General features: G+C 31.7%; 1 protein-coding gene across 1 annotated transcript; it reads left to right on the forward strand.

The window, feature by feature from the left end:
• The first annotated feature begins 9,886 nt into the window (after positions 1-9,886).
• Positions 9,887-17,004, forward strand: LOC110740323 (protein argonaute 4B-like). Its single transcript, XM_021920808.1, has 24 exons — positions 9,887-9,962; positions 10,441-10,499; positions 11,643-11,902; positions 11,982-12,187; positions 12,316-12,540; positions 12,624-12,760; positions 12,840-12,937; positions 13,026-13,123; positions 13,217-13,382; positions 13,484-13,600; positions 13,697-13,804; positions 13,910-13,972; positions 14,045-14,158; positions 14,261-14,426; positions 14,537-14,649; positions 14,763-14,900; positions 15,000-15,130; positions 15,212-15,277; positions 15,402-15,465; positions 15,557-15,668; positions 15,746-15,819; positions 16,088-16,182; positions 16,269-16,300; positions 16,399-17,004. The coding sequence occupies exons 3-24, from the start codon at positions 11,657-11,659 to the stop codon at positions 16,572-16,574; spliced, it is 2,745 nt and encodes a 914-aa protein (XP_021776500.1). The 5' UTR covers positions 9,887-9,962; positions 10,441-10,499; positions 11,643-11,656; the 3' UTR covers positions 16,575-17,004.
• Positions 17,005-17,244: the final 240 nt, after the last annotated feature.

A 17,244-nucleotide genomic window follows, 5' to 3' on the forward strand; every position in this document is an offset into this window, starting at 1 on the left:
CGCATGAATCACTTTTCACTATAAGAATCGAGTAGAGGCCAATACGGGCGAATGTGACTCCATGACTCACTTCGTACCATCATCCCTGATCCTCCTTTCGTGGTTCCGAACCATATGGAGTTAGTAATCTCATGGATTATGAATGGAGTGTAACCTTCACGGGTCAATCGTTGTTGTCTATCGTTGTCCCTTTATCGTGGTTGCTTTAAATTATCCGTGAACGATTTACAAGTTCCTTAAAAACTTGTTGGCGGCTCTCTTTATTTTTGACATACTCATCTGGATGTTTATATTTTATTCAAAAAAAAAGAAATAGATGTTTATCTTTTTATTTCTCGGACTTGAGTTTCTTCCCAAACAAGGCTTCCCTTTGGTTTCACAGTTAAAGATTACCAAACGACGTTTTTTTTAACTTCTCTGTTTAGGATTTATAAATATAGCGAAAATGAACATAAAAGATTGTATTATGACCATTGATTAAGGTCATAGGTTTGTGATCCCTATTATACTCCCACGATTTTATTTTTTATTTTTTAAATTAATTGAGTTTCATAATACAACAATTTCTAATTTTTAGTTGTGATTATTTTTCAATTTGTTGATTAAAATGATTTTTTGGGTGAAGAGTCAATGGTATATGGATTCTTCTACAGTGTTGTTTCTTTTTTTTTTTTTAATACTCTTGCTTCATTTAAGTTTGCAGGTTTGCCCCTGTTTTTCAATATTTTTTGAAGTTAATTTTTCTTTAATATTGGCCTTTTGTTGATTAATAAATAAATGATTTAGTAAGTTTATTAATTGATTTTTGCTTATGATTGATTTTACCCCATAAAGATTAACTTTTTTTAGGGAAATAACTCTTATTAGTGATTGCTACTCCGTATGATTTTGATCCAACTTTTTAATTCAATTTTAACTATCAATAATGTCTCCTTCATCCTTACTATGCTTATTTAAATTTGTAATTCTGTTTCTCTTGCCTTTTTTTTCTTCCCTAATTTTGATTTTTGATGCATGTTATCTGTTTCTTGGTGGCGGTTGTTTATTAATTTTTTTTCTATGATTTCACTTAAATTAAAGTTTAAAGCGCTTCTATCTTTCAAACCAGGATGACAAGCTGATACCCCTTTGGTATATATTTTATGGTTTATTATGAGGTTCTTTTTTTTTCAGCTTCTTTTTTATCAACAACCACTAATTTTTTAATTTAAATTTCTATTTCCTCACCAAATCATTTCTTTTCCCCGTTTAAACAGTTAATTTACAATATGCAATAGTCACTAATTTTGTCATTGTCATCAGATCAACCCTCTTTCACTCTAATTTCTCTTATTTTTTTAAGGTTAGTTGTAATTATGGTAAATTTTTATGTTTATAATCTGGAAAATTAAAAGATTTCAAGTCCTGAGTTTTGTGATCTGTGATAATGGGGTTGACAAGTGAGTTGAATATACAGTTTTATGTAACAATTCAATAATAGTTTTCCCATCTTTTTTATTAATATAACAAATTTAAAGGTGTGTTTCTCTGTGATTTGTTAGTAATGGTTTTTCAAATATATATTCATATGCCAATTTTGCAATTAGATAGAAATTTGAGGAATTTATAGATTTTTTAAAATAATGGTTTTAAGAACTATGTTGGTAGAAAACAGATGAAATTTGTCTTAATATATGTTTCATATGTATTTATCTTTTGAAAAATTTAGCAACATCAATTTTTTCCCCTTATATTCTCATGCTTGTGTTTTGTGGATTACTCAATGGTTTAATTAGTTGATTAATCAATTATTATTTAAGATAAATTTTGCCTCACAAAAACATAACTCTTAACAATTGCTACTCTGTATAATTTTGAACCAGCTTCTATAAGTCGATTTTAAGTGACTATGCTTAATACAATATTTTGTAAATGATTACCAAATAACAAATCTACACTTCTAATTAAAACAAAAAGTTGGAAAGTTATGTGTTTACTTCCTATTTTTCAGATTAAAAAAAAAATTAACAAATAATTTTTTTTTAAATGCCTTTACAAATACCTACCCTATTTTAAAACTAACTTTACAAAATGAAAATTGATCATGCCTTGATAAATAAAAAAATAAAATTAAATAAAAAAAAATAAAATTAAAAATTGATCAAACCTTTACGAAAAGTAACTAACTTTCTTCAAACTTAAACCCAAAATTAGTGTGTTGGTTTATAGACCCACTGCACCCTATTGAAAATAGTAAAAAAAATTTATATCTATTTTTCATTCAACTATATATGTATATTCATATTTAAAGTTTCATTTTTGTTATTAAATATCATCAATTTGTTTTTCAAATTAAAAACAATTGTTATTTTTAATTTGCATAAAGGTGATTGTGGGTTAACAGTGAAAGTGAAGACTAAAGCGGGCTTCAAATTATGTTTAGTTGTGCATATTTCTTCAATTTGGCGTATAATGCAATTTTAATAACTTGGAAAATTTTAATTTGTTATATGAAATTGAAATACTAAGCAAAAATACAATACAAAATAACCTCTATAACATTAAACAGTCGTACATCGCACGGGTTTAAGACTAGTTGAATATAAAAACATAAGGATAAGGAGGATTGAACCCTTAACCTCTTATAACAATAATAATTTCACCATCTAATAAGTCAATTATCAAGTATGTTATTAATATGTAAAAAAATTCATATAAGTGCAAATCACAAGGTTCAATTAAAATAAAATATACTAAAAAAAAAACTCAATTTTAGTTTGACAACTAGGTTAAACCCCGTGCAAATGCACGGTTGTTGAATAATTATGATAATAATATAATTATATAAAAATTAATGAATCGATTCATCAGGTATCAAAGTGCATGAAATATATTAAAACAACTAGCATAGTGCCCGTGCGATGCACGGCTTATAAATCAAATAATAAAACCCGTAGGAAAAATAAAAACAAAGGTAATTCAATTACTAATAAAGGACTTGGTTACTAATGGTCAATAAAAAAAAATTAAAGGAACGTGATTTGAATAGTATTTTATGTTATTTGAATTTCTTTTAATTTTTTATAATGTTATTTTTATTAATTGAAAAATTATTGAATAATACTCCACATAACTATATAAGAGAAGTGGACCAATTCATTTATATCTCCCGTTGAGAAAAAACTACTTAAATTTTCTTATCATACCATCCGCATCAGTAGCTACAATCATTCTAATATATACATGTTTTATTTACCCGTCGCACTCACCAAATCTATAGACACGATAATAACCTTATATCTGACCTACCAGTACATATAATTTCCTAAGTTAAGCATTGTGCCAAAAACTATATATTATATAATAGTCATATAACCAACAGCTGATTAAATACACTATACAACACAAATACTTCGTACATAGGTATGGTCGTATGGATACTGATAATTTTATACAAATAAAATATACGGAGTATATATTAAGATTTGTCCCTACCTTAATTATAAAAAGGTTAACAAAACTCTTATAATAGTGCATGAACATTTATATCACTAAAAATGTTCTTTCACATATATTTTCCCCCATTTAATTTTAAAAGCCTTAAAGTTGTCTCTTGAATTCGCTAAATTGATTTAAAAGGTTATGTTTATTTCATATTTAAAGCCATTTACTATTTTCATTTCCTTTTGTTTTAATTTTTCTATTTAGAATTTATTATACTATTATATTTCAAGATCGAAGTCAATATCTTTTTACTGACAATCACTAAATCAAGATAGCTCAACTAAAGTTTTGAACATTGCATAGCTACACAACATCCAACACATTTAATGACTACATGCAAATAATTTTAATAAAATTACGCATTCGATATAAGTTATTAAACAATTTAACTATATATACATTTTGATGGGTTTATATCTTTCATATTAACAAAAATTTACAAATGTTATTATTATATTTTGAAAAAAAATATAGACTTTAGAGTTTTGTATAAGATATATAAAGGATAAGTTAATTCCCGTCATATATGCATTGAGTTACTCGATCAATTTTTTTTGGGTGTTCTATCCGGTTCACCCTTTGGGCTAATCCGGATTCGAGGATCAGTTCTAGGCTGTTAGGTTCCACTCCCCTCTCGATTGTTGTTGCAGGGGATCAAACACGGGTCCTCCCTGCCAATTTAGTGTAGTCTCAATCACCACTACATCAACAACCAATTGGTGTAGTGGTGATTGAGGCTACACTTGATATGGAGGACCCGTGTTATAAAATATTATATTATATACATATATATACTTTTTTATATTATAAAAAATATTATATTATATACACATACTATTTTACACGAAATATATTAATTTTCATACTATACGTAATTACATAGAATGTAAAGTACATGAAAATAGTATCATACCTACATTCCAATAATATAATTAGAACTTTAACAATGTGACTTATTATATAATGTTTAGGTGTAATAAAAATGACATGTATATATTTTTTTTATTATTATAAAATGTTGATGTGAAAGTCTAAATTATAGTTAAAAGTATTATTATGTATAAAACAACATAAATTATTGCACATGATTGTTGTATATCTAGTATAGTACATGAGCAATGCACGAATTCATAAGTAATAGCATTGTTGGGGTCTGTTCATATTTACTGAACTGAGCTGAACTAAACTGAACTGAACTGATTGGAGCTGAACTAAATTGAATTGAGGTGAAATTAATATTTTATGAGAGATGGAAATTAAGAGCTGAACTGAACTGATTGGAGCTGAACTGAACTGAACTGATTGGAGTTGTACTGAACTGAACTGAAATTAAGTAAATGTGAACAGGCCCTTAATACGAATATTACAATTTTAAACACGAGTAATAGTTATAATACATTTTATATCTGTCCTTTCCCGTCAAATGTCTAATTCAATTTAACATTTATTCTTCTTGTTTAGATTGGTTTCTGGTTCAATTTTATTTACGTAAGAAAATTAAAAGGTCATTGTAAAAGGCATTGCATAGAAAATGAAAGATCGATTAAAATTAAATTTATGTTCAAGATTATATATATTTTTCCAAGACAACATTTCGGCTCAGCATTCAGTATTTGTCAAGGAGTACAACAAACGATAAAAGTAATTTTTACACTATTTTGTATCTTTATCAAAAACTTTTGTATTCATTCGATAACTTGTATTGAATTTAGGATAACTTTTATAATTGGTGCACAATATTTTACTGTACATCTGGTTTTTTTTTTTAAATGTATGTATTGATTTCATAATTGACGTCAAACTTAATTTTATCGATTTTATTTAATTTTCATAAAAAAAACAATATTAGCCTTTCAAAATACAAAATATTTATTTCCTTAATTATGCACTTTAATCATATTGCTTCAAATTAGTTACAGTATTATTCTTTAACTTGACTATAAGTAAAGATTGGAAAGACATTATGGATTATTTGCAGTATTGAAAAATATATATTTTATTATTAAAAATTTAATCATGTTAGAAAATCATATAAATCTTATGCAAGTATAGAAACTTGCTTTTATTATTTAAAGTTGAACAAAAATAACTATGCTTGAATATGTAAACAATAATTATATAGATATATTTTATACATAAGATAAGCCAATGAGAGAGTGACATTTGTCATCCTCACATTGAGGCGCTTGTCTTTTAGTATAATATATAGATTAAAACATGTGAGAGAAAATATTTATAGTTATAAGGTGCAAGTTGATATTTTAGGAAGTTTATTTTAGATTTTATATATATAAAAAAAGTCATAATCTAAATGCAATCTTTATTATATAATAACGATTTTTTTTAGAAAGTAATTTTGGCGGAAATTTTTTAATAATATGTTGCCAAGTGTTCCTTCAAATTCGCTTTTAGTAGTATGTAATTGATAATTGATTTTTTTGGAAAGTAATTTTGGCGGGAATTTTTTTAATAATATGTTGCCAAGTGTTCCTTCAGATTCGCTTTTAGTAGTATGTAATTGATGACAATTACAATTTTAAAAAGCTTTTAAAAAATTTATCGATTACATGTGTAAACAGTTGCAACCCGGACTAGTTATGAGTTACTACTCGTCTGTACTTACGTGGAACTATGATTTTAAAGGAGTAAACAACACTTCCTAAATAATTCTTTTAATAAGTGAAATTCCTAATTAAGGTCCTATTCACTTCACCTTTATTTTGCAGAACTGAAATTAATTTTACTAAACTGAAATTATTTTTGCCGAATTTAAATTAATTTTACTGAACTGAAATTTTTGTTGAACTTAAACTATTTTTATTGAACTTAAATTAATTTTACTGGTTGTTTATTATACTTGTTCTTTGAAGTTACTGATTTTTATAGAACAAAACTTATTTTTACTGAACTGAAATTATCTTTACTACATATTATTTTTTTATAAGGTGAAGTGAACATGGCTTAAATATGGGAGGAATAATCTTAATTTAAGACAATTTTCATGTAAGGAAAATAGACTGGTAGAGGATAATTCTGAAGGATATTTTACGAAATTAGCTAGTTAAAAAAACTATTTATATATATAGGCTAGGAAGGAAAATTAACATTTGAATCGGTTTGGTTTTTATCTCTTTTTTTTTTGGTTGCTTATGCCAAGTTTTGAGAAAATAGATTTTTCTAATTATATTCTCACTCTATAAATTAGCCAAAATACATTCATATGCAAACAAACATTTTTCCAAACTTTTAATTACCAAACGATTCAAATCTCTTCAAAATTTATAGTAAGAATTACATAAAAATGCAATAATAATTACATAAAAAAATGAGCTTCTAGCTACTATATTACACATCATAGGTCATTAGCCATGTTGCTTATCTTCAAATTGCATCCCCAAAGTAAGATTTTACAATCTTATAATTTGATCAACCATAAAAGATGGACTTTTTCTTCATAAATATTTGACTAAGTTGCAAATTCAATAGTGATTTTTAACTTTGTATATACTTCTAATTTATGGTAACATGAATTATTTAACATGAACCAAAACTACTAATCAAACAAAAATATAAAATTGTATGGAATCATCAAAGATTAGATGCATGCAATTGCATAATGGGTGTAATGGGAATGGTTGAGTAGGGCAGTAGTTAGTGTGGTAATCAAAATTGTAAAATCACCGATTTACATGGGAAAAAAAAACTTCCAATTCAATATCTAGTTAATAATATGGCTAGTTTCGAGAATGTGGGAATTTATAAATAGCTATCTTGGTAAACAATTTTACTTAAGTAGCTAATTTAGTAAAAGATCCATAGTTCGAGAGGGTATGAAATATGCTTCCCTAGATAACTCATCATATAGTTCGAGAGGGTACAAAATATGCCATTATGCTTCCGTAACCTATCTAGTTTATGTCACAACCTGATTTTGGAAGTCATTAATTCTCTATTCTCTCTAATGATTTTAGAAGTTTGCATAATCCTGAATTTTAAAACCTTTATTTATGGAATATAAACATATTATTTGTAGTGATGATGTTACATTCACCCCTCTATATAAAGTGCAACTCAATTTTTGTTTGTATCTTTCTCTAATAATGTACCCAAATACTTGATGGTTATGGTAACATCTGCAAGACCTAGTAAACCGAATGAGCAAACTAGGAGATGCGTTTCATAGTAACTTGCTTAAACATTATCATGACTCTTTACAATTGTAAGATTTGTAACTCTTCTTTTAGATGGTTTCATATGTCAAACAAAAAAAAGTTTTTGTTATAGATTGTTCAAGGTGCGGGGAAAAGGTCATTTCTTCCTATTACTAGAGAAAATGTGTAAAATATGAGTAACTTGAGGTGACCTTGGTAGAAATAGACATTAGTGGTGAAAGGTGTGAAAGGTTTGTGATAAAATTGAATTTTGGGTCAAATAAAGGTGGAAGATCAAGTATTTAACGATGGAATATAATTGGTGAGCTATTAATGCTATGAGTTTGCTTTCCTGAAAGAGTTGCATTCCTTTAGGAGGGGAGATGGAAGGAGGGAGATAAAAAGGTTGAAAAAAGAAAAATTATCATGTAATATAATTTCCTCAAATCCCTCAACATTTAGATTTATGTTCCACTTACACACGTTAATAAGTTGCACTCTGAAAATTTACTCTTGCATATTTTAAAATCACATAACTTAATTTTGTTTTATAAAGAGAGAAATTACTCTTTAACTTTTATTGAACATAAATGTTTATGGTCCTATCATCAATTTATTCACTCTTAGAGGTGATCATTTGCGGGCTTGGACGGGTAGCGGGTCGGACCTATGCTTATTTTTTTGTCCAACGGGCTTTATGTAGCAAACCTGAACCCTTTTATGCGGGCTTGATACTTTGTCCATGCCCGCTTGTTAAACGGGTCGGGCTTGCCCGCGGGCTAACGAGCCTTAATTTTTGTTTTATTTTTTATAACACTAACTAATATTTACTTGTGCTAAAATTATTTTAGTATAGTTGTCTTATAATTTTTTGTTCACAAATGGTAATAGATTTTTTTTTTTAAAAAAGGTTGAAATTATAACATATAATATAAATATATGTAAGATAAAACTTATTTAAAAAGTGTTAATGATAAAATATAAATTTAAAATGAATAATTGTAACTAATAAAAACTTAAAGTTCAATATAGTCTCTTTGCATTTATTTTCAAAAATACACAAAGTATGTCATAACTAACTAACTAAATAAAATTATTAAAATAAGAATGTTATTATTATTATTATTAATTTATAACTATTATTATTATTATTATTATTATTATTATATATTAATAAACGGTCCGGGCGGGCTAGCCCGGGATACATATTTCTTGTCCATACCCGCCCATATATGTTAACGGGTCGGGCCTAGCCCGCCCAAATATCCAATTTTTTCCAAAAAGGTTGTCCAAGCCCGACCTTTTTGCGGGCCGGGTTGGGCGGGCTTAGCAGGCCGTCCCGCCCATGAACAACTCTAATATATATACATAACCTACAATTCCTACTGTCAACTTGCATACTTAGTACAACTCTTGATAAAGAAACAATTAAAAAAGTTGTAAATTTTAAGTAATAAAGAGAGTAGTAATGACCATAATTGTAGAATCATTTTCCCATAACTTACATACGAGTAATATACATGAATAATGGTTATAATTATAAATTCATTTTCCCATAACTTACGTACAAGTAATAAACATGTTAACAAATTCAACTTAATCAAACATAGATCGGGGTCACCTCATTACCCCCCTAAACAAGGTACAAACACCCCCATAAAATACATGTCAAACCTAACAAAATTAAATTTTGTAATTGGATGAACGAAGTATAATTGTACAAATAAAATATGTGATGCAACCCATTCCACCTAATATTAATATTGTTAAGAAGTTTACAAATACAAACAGTTTGGCATAATGGCATGATAATGACATTTCCAACCACCTCGTATAGCCCACACACTCACTCTCCTAAAAAATTATAAAAACCCAAAAACAAACTCCACGTGGCAACCTCACAATCCACTGTGTTTCGAAAAACATCACCAAATGTCACTTTATCCAAAGCCCAACCCCTTTATTCCGTAAAAAACGTCACTATCCTTTCCACATCCCTTTGGAAATTACCAAAATACCCTCACTCTTTATTACTTTCCATTTTACAAAAGGGCAAATATGGTAATTATTTATAATGACATAGGGCAAATATGGTAATTACTTATAATGACATATTTACTTATTTATTTTTATTAATTAACTTTATTTAAGAATAAGAAGATTTCGATGACAGTGGAAATTAAAAAATACCGGAAACCGATATTACTGGTTACCTTGGGAGATGATTTCACCCCTTTTTATAGCAGAGTAGGGTTCGTTTGTTGCACATTTGGTCACAAGCTCAGTTTTTTTTTTTATTTTTTTATTTTTACACTCTCTCTCTTCTCTGTGAGTAAACAAATCGTTAAACCCTAGTTTTTAATCTTTTTTTTCTTGTAGTCTCTTTTCCCTTTTGGTAAATCAAACGTTTTTCTACTTTTTCATATGAATTTTGGGTTTTTTTGGATTTTTTTTGGCGAAATTTTGATGGGTTTTTAGGTTGATTTTCAGGGTTTTTAAGGTATAATTTCGGGTTTTGGGGGGGGGGGGGTTTGGGTTTGATCTTGTGCAATGTAGTTGTAAAAATTTGATTCTAATTTTCTGGGTTTTTCGTATTTTTGGCGATTTTGGGTTGTTCATCGCAATGTCGCTTGGAAATCTTATTATTATTATTTTTGTTTTATTTTGGAATTTTTGTCTTTTGGTTTTTTGAAAGATTTTCAAGGGTTTTATTTTTCAGAATTTCTGAAATTTTTATGTATTTATGCTTCCCAAAAACAAATGTTCTGATTTACATATTTACACTATTTTGTTTGCATTTTGACAGGAGTTGAAGGGCGAGAAGTAGAAGCAGATTCAAAAACATCACTTATTTATAATTTATTGGTAATTTTCTTTGACAATAATTGCTTATTGGTCTTTGCATGTAATAGTTTGAGATGTATATCTACTAATATACACCAGATCTTCTCAGTAAATGTGTTAAATTGCCTGTATCTTGTGGTTTTGTGATGTTTCTAGTGTTGATTTTGGTAATTTTGTTGTGTTTTGTGTTTCAGATTTAAAGGGGTTTTTTGTAAAATTCCTTGCATGTTGATTTTATGTCTTGCTCTGTAATTTTAATTTCATGTTGCAGTAAAATCTTTACATTTTGGCTTTGTATGCCTGGTTTTCTTTTTGTTTGTTTACTTTTGGACTATACTGTAACATTTTACTCGTTATGTAGCTTTTTCCTGCTGTTATGAATGTATGAAGCTTTAATGGTGTATAGAAACAACATGCATTGTTTGTGATGATGTTTGTGTAATTGTTTTTGTGGATTTTATGCTGGTGGAATGCTAACTTGAGAAGTTTTTGGTGATTTTAGCTAATATACTTGAAATGTGAGAGCATTGACTTGTTCGTCATCCTCTGGATTTTATCTATTTGTTTGTGGACAATTGGACATAATGCCTGATTATTTTTCATTAGTAGCTCTGTTGACTATAATATCATTGTTTTATAGGATTTTGTATAAATTTTATATTAGCTTTGTTCGTCTTCCTGGTAAACAAAATTGGTACAAGTTGTTATATAGGATATCAATTTTATAGGAGCTCTGTTCGTCTTTCTGTTAAGTTTTGTTCTAACATTGTGTTCCGTGACAATATGGTATCGATGTTTTTGATTTTCTGTTAAGTTTTGTTTCATTGGATGTGTTTGATGATGTTAGCATTTGTTATTTTTTTTTCAATTAATCTTTGTTCCCAAGTGTGTATTCCTGAATATTGTCTTTTTGATCTTTATTAGTAGTGACTGCAATGGGTAGTCGTTTACATTATTGGGTTGATTGAACATTTTATGCATTCTGTTTGAATATTGTGTGAGACTACCACTGAGTGTTATTCTGAGCTGAAGGCTGTTAAAGGGTATTTAAGACTGCATTTGTTTTCCATTACAGTCTACTTATTACCCTTGTATTAGACTGTGGCGGACATCTGATAAATGTTGCTGATTTTGTTGACCTATGCTTCTGTTATGTTGCGACAGACTTGTGATAGAATATGGATCCACATGATGAAAATGGGAATGGAAATGGATCAGCGGAAGCTTTGCCTCCGCCTCCACCTCCTCCAGCAGAAATTCCTCCGGACGTAGTACCAATTAAGGCAGAACCAGATCCTCCTAAGAAGAAACGTGTCCCTATGGCTAGACGTGGCAGTGGGACCAAAGGTCAAAAGATTCAGCTGCTCAGTAATCACTTTAAAGTGAACATAACTAATGTGGATGGCCATTTCTTTCACTACAGTGTATGTTTGTCTCCTCTTTACTATTACAAGAGTAATATTTGAATCTATTAAATGCTAACACTTCTAAATAACTATACAGGTCAATCTCATGTATGAGGATGGGCGCCCTGTAGAGGGGAAAGGCGTAGGAAGAAAAGTGCTCGACAGAGTGCAAGAAACATATGATACTGAGTTGGCTGGCAAACATTTCGCCTATGATGGTGAAAAGAGTCTGTTCACTGTTGGGGCACTCCCTGGAAAAAAGCTGGAGTTCACTGTTGTTCTAGAAGATGTCACATCTGCTAGGTAAAGGGTGATTAATTGTTGTATCTTGTTTCTGTTATAGGGCTTCTAGTTTATGGTGACAGCTATTTTCAAGGTAATCTCAATATTTATACCTGTGATCTTTTTATTTATTTATTATTTTTGTATAGGAATAATGGAAATGCAAGTCCTGAAGGTCGTGGAAGTCCCAATGAGAGTGACAGGAAAAGAGTACGACGCCCATTCCAGTCAAAAACATTCAAAGTTGAACTAAGTTTCGCTGCTAAGATCCCTATGCAGGCTATATCAAATGTCATACGTGGTCAAGAAAATGAAAACAGCATGGAAGCCCTTAGGGTTCTTGATATTATTTTGAGGCAGCATGCTGCTAAACAGTAAGGATCTATCCAATTGATTCATGTGCTCCATCTATTGTTTTCTTAAGGACATTAATAAATATTGTGTTCTGTTTTTGCAGGGGCTGTTTGCTCGTTAGGCAGTCGTTCTTTCATAATGATCCTAAGAACTTTGCAGATGTCGGAGGTGGTGTTTTGGGCTGCCGAGGGTTTCATTCTAGCTTCCGTGGTACCCAGTCTGGCTTGTCCCTAAACATCGGTAAGTAATTTGATTTAATCCTTAGCGGTGTCTATATGATTTATATTATTTTATGACTAATTCAGCATTTGTTGTTCAGATGTGTCAACTACTATGATTGTTCAGCCAGGGCCAGTGGTTGATTTTTTGATTGCTAATCAGAATGTTAGAGATCCCTATTCCATTGACTGGAATAAGGTATCAACCTTTTCTATGCTGCAAACAGTTTGTTAAAATGTTAGCTTTAATGTTTTACTTAATGACATTTGAACATGCAATGCTACAGGCAAAAAGAATGCTTAAGAATTTGAGGATCAAAACAACCACGTCCAACCAAGAATTCAAAATTACTGGTTTGAGTGAAAAGCCATGCAGAGAGCAGACGTATGTCTTCTTTTCTAGAAGTTAGTTGTTTATTTTTCATTGTATTTTATCTGGCAACATAATGGAGTCTTTTGCTTTGTGCGTGCAATGTAGCTTCTCCTTGAAGCAACGAGGTAATGAAAATGGTGAAGGTGAGGCGCTAGAAGTTACAGTGTATGACTACTTCGTTAACAATCGCAAAATTGAGTTGCGTTACTCTGCTGACTTACCATGCATCAATGTTGGGAAGCCTAAGCGACCAACTTTCTTCCCATTGGAGGTGAACCTTAGTTTGAAGTTACTTGTTTGTTTCTGCATTGCAACATGTTAAATGCTCTCTTTAAGTCTAATATTTTTCCTTTGTGTGTTTATGTTTTGCAGCTCTGTTCTTTGGTGTCACTTCAGCGGTACACAAAATCTTTATCTGGTCTTCAGCGGGCGTCATTGGTTGAAAAGTCTAGGCAAAAGCCCCAGGAGAGAATGAGTGTGCTTTCTCATGTAGGTTTCCATTATTCATAAGTGATGCATGTCACTTAGGTGTTTTGATTGGCTCTGATCATTATTGTATATGTTAATAATTTTATATTGATGTAGGCTCTGAAGGTCAGTAATTACGATGCTGAACCTATGCTTCGTGAGTGTGGAGTCACAATCAGTAGTGCGTTTACTCAAATCAATGGGCGTGTTCTTCCAGCTCCAAAGGTGACTTCTAATTGCATATTTTACCATCTGTGCTCTATGAATTCATGAATTAATGACTGACCATAGATGGATTTCTCACAAATTTTTTTTATGGCATGGTTTCAGCTTAAATGTGGAAAAGGGGAGGATTTTTTCCCCCGTAATGGGCGCTGGAATTTCAACAACAAGGTGTGATTTGTTCCCCTGACAACTTAAGTTTGTTTTGTAGTTCTGCTTTTTACTTATCTTGTATTTCTACAGCAACTTGTACAACCATCAAAGATAGAGCGCTGGGCAGTGGTCAACTTCTCTGCCCGATGTGATACTAGGGGCCTTGTCAGGGATTTAGAGAAGTGTGCGAACATGAAAGGCATTGTAAGTAGTATCAACCAAATTTCATTTAAGTTGATAGAAGGAATGGTCTTTTGTGCTCATTGTTGTTTGATCTATTTGTAATTGATGGTGCATGATTTCTAGGGCTTTGAGGCTCCGTTCGATGTCTTTGAGGAGAATCCATCTAACAGACGTGCACCTCCACTCGTAAGGGTTGAGAAAATGTTTGAAGACGTACAATCCAAGCTCCCTGGGGCACCGAAATTCCTTTTATGCCTTCTTCCCGAGAGGAAGAATTGCGAAGTTTATGGTAACATTTTGTTATAGTTGAATTGATGTGCTATAATTGTTTTTTTTTCCTTCTTAAATTTATCTTTACATAATACTGATTATCTTTATATAATTATAATGAACTTTTAGGTCCCTGGAAGAAAAAGTGTTTGGCTGATTTTGGTATAGTTACACAGTGTATGGCTCCTACCAGGGTTAATGATCAGTATCTTACAAATTTGCTTTTAAAGATAAATGCAAAGGTGAGGTTTTATGTGCAACATTCTTGGCGGAAAGTGTGAAGTACATGACAGTTCTATAATCTGTCTTGGTTTAAATGTGGGTGACTTCTCATATTTGTCTATTTTTTATGCAGCTTGGTGGGTTGAATTCCATGCTGGCTGTTGAACATACTCCTTCTATACCTCTGATTTCCAAAGTGCCCACAATAATTCTTGGGATGGATGTATCTCATGGATCACCAGGGCATTCTGATGTTCCATCCATTGCCGCTGTAACTTTCTACCCTCGCTCCTCCCTCGTCCTTTCCAAAAAAATTGACAAGGAAAATTTGCTCTCGATATTAGCTAATGTTTATTCTTGTGCTCTTTAGGTTGTTAGCTCCAGGGAATGGCCCCTGATTTCGCGATACAGGGCATCAGTGAGGACACAGTCTCCTAAAGTGGAAATGATAGACAATTTGTTCAAACCTGTGTCTGACACTGAGGATGAAGGTATCATGAGGTATGTTTGAGGAAGGTGTTACCTGTGTAAGTGCTGTCTTAAGCTTAAGCAGTTCTAAGATGGGTCAATATATTTTGTCAGGGAGGCTCTGCTTGATTTCTACGTCAGTTCTGGGAAAAGAAAGCCTGAACATATCATAATATTCAGGTACGAGCTTCTGCCTGACTAGTTGTTAAAAATCTCTGTTTTTTTTTTGTTTTTTTTTCTCTTGTTTGTTTAGTTCTATGCTAATGTTCGTTCCTAAGGTTTCTTCTTTTGCTCTCTCTCTCAGGGATGGAGTTAGTGAGTCCCAGTTCAATCAAGTCTTGAACATTGAGCTGGACAAAATCATTGAGGTTTGTCAATGACTAAAAAGCTATCTTACTGTGTTCATCCTTTGATAATTTTCTACTTTTTATCAACAAACATACTCCAAACTCTTTGTAGGCTTGCAAATTCCTGGATGAGAAGTGGAACCCGAAGTTTGTGGTGATTGTGGCTCAGAAGAATCACCATACCAAGTTTTTCCAGCCCAATGCTCCTGAGAACGTCCCTCCAGGTAATATATGCTTGTAGAAAAGTATTGTATGTTGAGTGATCGGAGTTGTAATGTTAGTCTTCTTTTGTCTTGTGCAGGTACTATAATAGACAACAGTGTCTGCCATCCAAGGACCTATGACTTCTACCTCTGTGCCCATGCTGGAATGATTGTAAGCATCCTGCAGCCATGACTTTTTATAGCTCTCATATTGGGATGTCCTTGTTGTCTTGTTTTCTAGTAATTCTATCAAAGTATTTCCTTGTTGCACGTCTTTTTTCTTTTGAATTTTTTTTTTGGGTGGATTGCTGGAATACAGACCCCTTCTATCCTACCACTAATGGCTTGTGTTTCATTATTCTGCTTCTGTCAAGTTATAGTCGTTATCATTAGGTGCTTTTGTATTATGTTCTGACATCTAGAGTCTGATTGTTTTCTAGGGTACAACCAGGCCTACTCACTACCACGTCCTTTTGGATGAGGTGGGTTTCTCTCCTGATGATTTGCAGGACCTTGTTCACTCGCTTTCCTATGTGTAAGTTCATTTTAACCTTAAAACTTGTTTCAGTTTTCTTATAGGACCATACTCTCAACTAATGACTGATTTGGGGTGTTGTATAGGTATCAAAGGAGTACCACTGCTATATCTGTTGGTAAGTAACAATTGCTTTTCGTGTTTGTGTTGTGCGGCTTGTGTATACAGTATACTTGGTATCTAATGACAGACTTTGGCCCTTTTTTTTGTCTGCAGTTGCCCCAGTTTGCTATGCCCATTTGGCTGCCACTCAGATGTCACAGTGGATGAAGTTTGAGGACACCTCAGAGACTTCTTCAAGCCATGGTGGTGTGACTTCGGCTGGATCTGTTCCTGTTCCTCAGCTCCCCAGGCTTCAAGAAGGTGTCGCAAGCTCTATGTTCTTTTGCTGAGAAGATGCCAGTTCGTGTTTTATCCATGTAAATATTTAGGATGACTTCTGGAGAAGTGATTTTCAACTAGCAGTAATGGGGTTTTAGCTTTTGCACACTTTGGTTTGTTGAAGTGATTTGACGCTTTGGTAACACTTTGGTATGTTTTAATTGCCCGTTTTGTATAAATGGTAGCTCAAAACAGTAGTGGTATGCACGCGTAGGTTTCCTTGTTTACGACAGGGATTGTCCTAGCCGAATGCTTAGGATGCATTTTTGCCATCCTTGCCTTATTTTCTGGACACCTTGTATAGGGCTGTTTTCATTTGGGTGATAGAATGCCTGAACTGCTGCTTCGGTTTTGCTGTAGTACTTGACATTTTCAGTTAAATTAAGGCACTACTTTGCCCTTAGCTGGTTTAAATATGCTGGCTATATTAACCTCCTTTGTTGATCATGTCTTCATGCATTTGTTTTCGGATTGCTTTTCTTGCTACTATGCTCAACATTATCTAACGCAGTTTTGTGCAGCAAGAACTTGTCGAAAAAGGAGGTTGGCAACTTTGGCAATGTGCCAATATTCTTTCATATGATGGCTCTGTAAACTTTGATTATCTTTTTTCCATACCAAATATATTTAGTCTGTATCTTACGAAAGTTCTGTAATTTCCGTTTATATGATTTGTAATTG

Source organism: Chenopodium quinoa, unplaced genomic scaffold, assembly GCF_001683475.1.
Source record: "Chenopodium quinoa cultivar QQ74 unplaced genomic scaffold, ASM168347v1, whole genome shotgun sequence".
In the NCBI taxonomy this organism is placed as follows: domain Eukaryota; kingdom Viridiplantae; phylum Streptophyta; class Magnoliopsida; order Caryophyllales; family Amaranthaceae; genus Chenopodium; species Chenopodium quinoa.